Source organism: Phytophthora parasitica (genome assembly GCF_000247585.1).
Source record: "Phytophthora parasitica INRA-310 unplaced genomic scaffold supercont2.35, whole genome shotgun sequence".
Taxonomy (NCBI): Eukaryota; Oomycota; class Peronosporomycetes; order Peronosporales; family Peronosporaceae; genus Phytophthora; species Phytophthora nicotianae.
In genome coordinates, this window is record NW_008649021.1 from 21,775 (window position 1) to 23,624 (window position 1,850).

At 53.6% G+C, this 1,850-nt stretch overlaps 1 protein-coding gene across 1 annotated transcript; it reads right to left on the reverse strand.

The window, feature by feature from the left end:
• Window positions 1-848: 848 nt before the first annotated feature.
• Window positions 849-1,106, reverse strand: PPTG_23303 (hypothetical protein; the record flags this gene model as incomplete). The annotated part of the gene is made up of 1 exon (XM_008909708.1): window positions 849-1,106. The coding sequence occupies one exon, from the start codon at window positions 1,104-1,106 to the stop codon at window positions 849-851; it is 258 nt and encodes an 85-aa protein (XP_008907956.1).
• Between the last annotated feature and the right edge of the window lie 744 nt (window positions 1,107-1,850).

Consider the following 1,850-nt stretch of genomic DNA (forward strand, 5'->3'; position numbering starts at 1 on the left):
CTTGCCGTCTATTGGCTGCACCTTCTTACTGCCCTTCTTGGTCTCGGCCCAAAATCAACCATTCCACGCCCTACCAGGCGATACGTCCCAAGTAGCGGAATATATATATTCCAAACGCCCTGCGGATTGGTGAACAATGCCACTGCATCTGCATCATGCTCAGCGGCTGTCACGCCGCGCACACCTGACGTCATCTCGGCTGGTAATCTTGCTCCACAAATCCCGGGAATCACAACAGTTTGACCCGAAGTTCCTGTCATCGGCACTAGGTGAGGACTCGGTGCTCATAAGTTCCTGTCATCGGCACTAGGTGAGGACTCGGTGCTCATCATTCCACGTGCAACATTGCCCATTGGATAATCTATTTCTGATGCATTATCGACTGCTTCTTCGAGTGTCTTTGGTTCTGGGTCTTGTTTTACTAACTTGCGTGTTGTTTTATCCAGGCACCGATAGAATTGAGCGAGGAGCACACGCTCACTGACCTTGTTGCGGCCAACTACATCACGAAGACCTGCGGCGAAGTCCGCATACGTTTCACCCGGCATCATTCTTCTCATGCTTACGCACCACTCGGCTGCTGGCTTGTCAAACCGCTCGCCATATCTCCTCAATAGCGTTTTCTTAAGCCCATGTTCGCTTGCGTGGCTCCATTCTGCGATCCATATTAACCCACCATCGTGCTGCGTTTTCCATCAGTTTATTACCAAGAATAAAGTACAATGAGCGATCCGACTATGTTCCTCTTCCTGATTATCGTGCACCTTTTAACGCTAAATCAACTCGATCGATCCAAGTAGAGACAGCGACCTTTGGAGACCGTGTGAAGGTCGGAAGTTCGAGATCCTTCACGCTGGGTCTTTTTCGTCTTCCACGTGCTCGTTCTCGTCCTCGCCGTTGATCATGTCGTCCATGTCGTCCTCGTCGTCTACGTCGACCACGTTCATCATCGGATTCAACACTGGAACTATTGGAGCTGCCGCTGGAGTCGTCGTCACCTCCACTGCTGCTCTCACTTCCACTACCACCATCATCGTCATCATCGTGTTCGTCACTGCTGTCATCCTTGTTGTCATCGTGCAGACCACGTCCGGCGTCATCATCATCACTGCTGCTGGGTGATCCATCGGAGCCAATCACTATCATATGAGGGTTGAGCCACTCTCACCACTCGTCGTCGATCATCGCATTGCTGAGCTCGTGGTGCACGGACTGCCTGTTGACCAGCTGCCTGCGTCGTCTGGAGCCGCGCCACCGCATCGGACAACTGCTGGATGGTGACCCTGATCGCCGCCATCTCCGTGGCTGGAACTTGGCCTGGTCGACCACTACTCGTACTCGTCATCGTCGTTGTGAGCCGCTGTAGTGCAGTGGACACTGCCGCTAACTCTGCTGCATGCATCGCCATTGGAGTCGCTATTGACTGGCTCGTGGCTGATGAAGCTGCTACCGACCGTCGAATCGTCGTCGATGAACTGGCCGCTGGTGGTGTCGCTGTTTGCATACCGGCAACCACCGACGCCAACTGCTGAACGGCGTTCGCGATCGTCGTCATCTCTCCTGCTGACAGCAGTCCCTCCTCCGCTCGTGTTTTGTCATTACTCGACACTGGCACCGTCGTCCTTGGTGTCAGCTACGAACTCGTCTTCGTCTTCGGTTGTGCAGGTGGTCGTCGATCACTCGACTCGTCCTGCTCGACAGACTGCTCGTCGCTCTCATCCCTGTATGGCCACCATGTAACAGGTCTAATATTGTCTGCCTGCCGGCGAATCGTATAGCCTGTGTTTTACCTACGGTTGTCCCTCCCGGGCCTTAGGATTAGACAAGTAACGTCAACTCAGTACACTCTG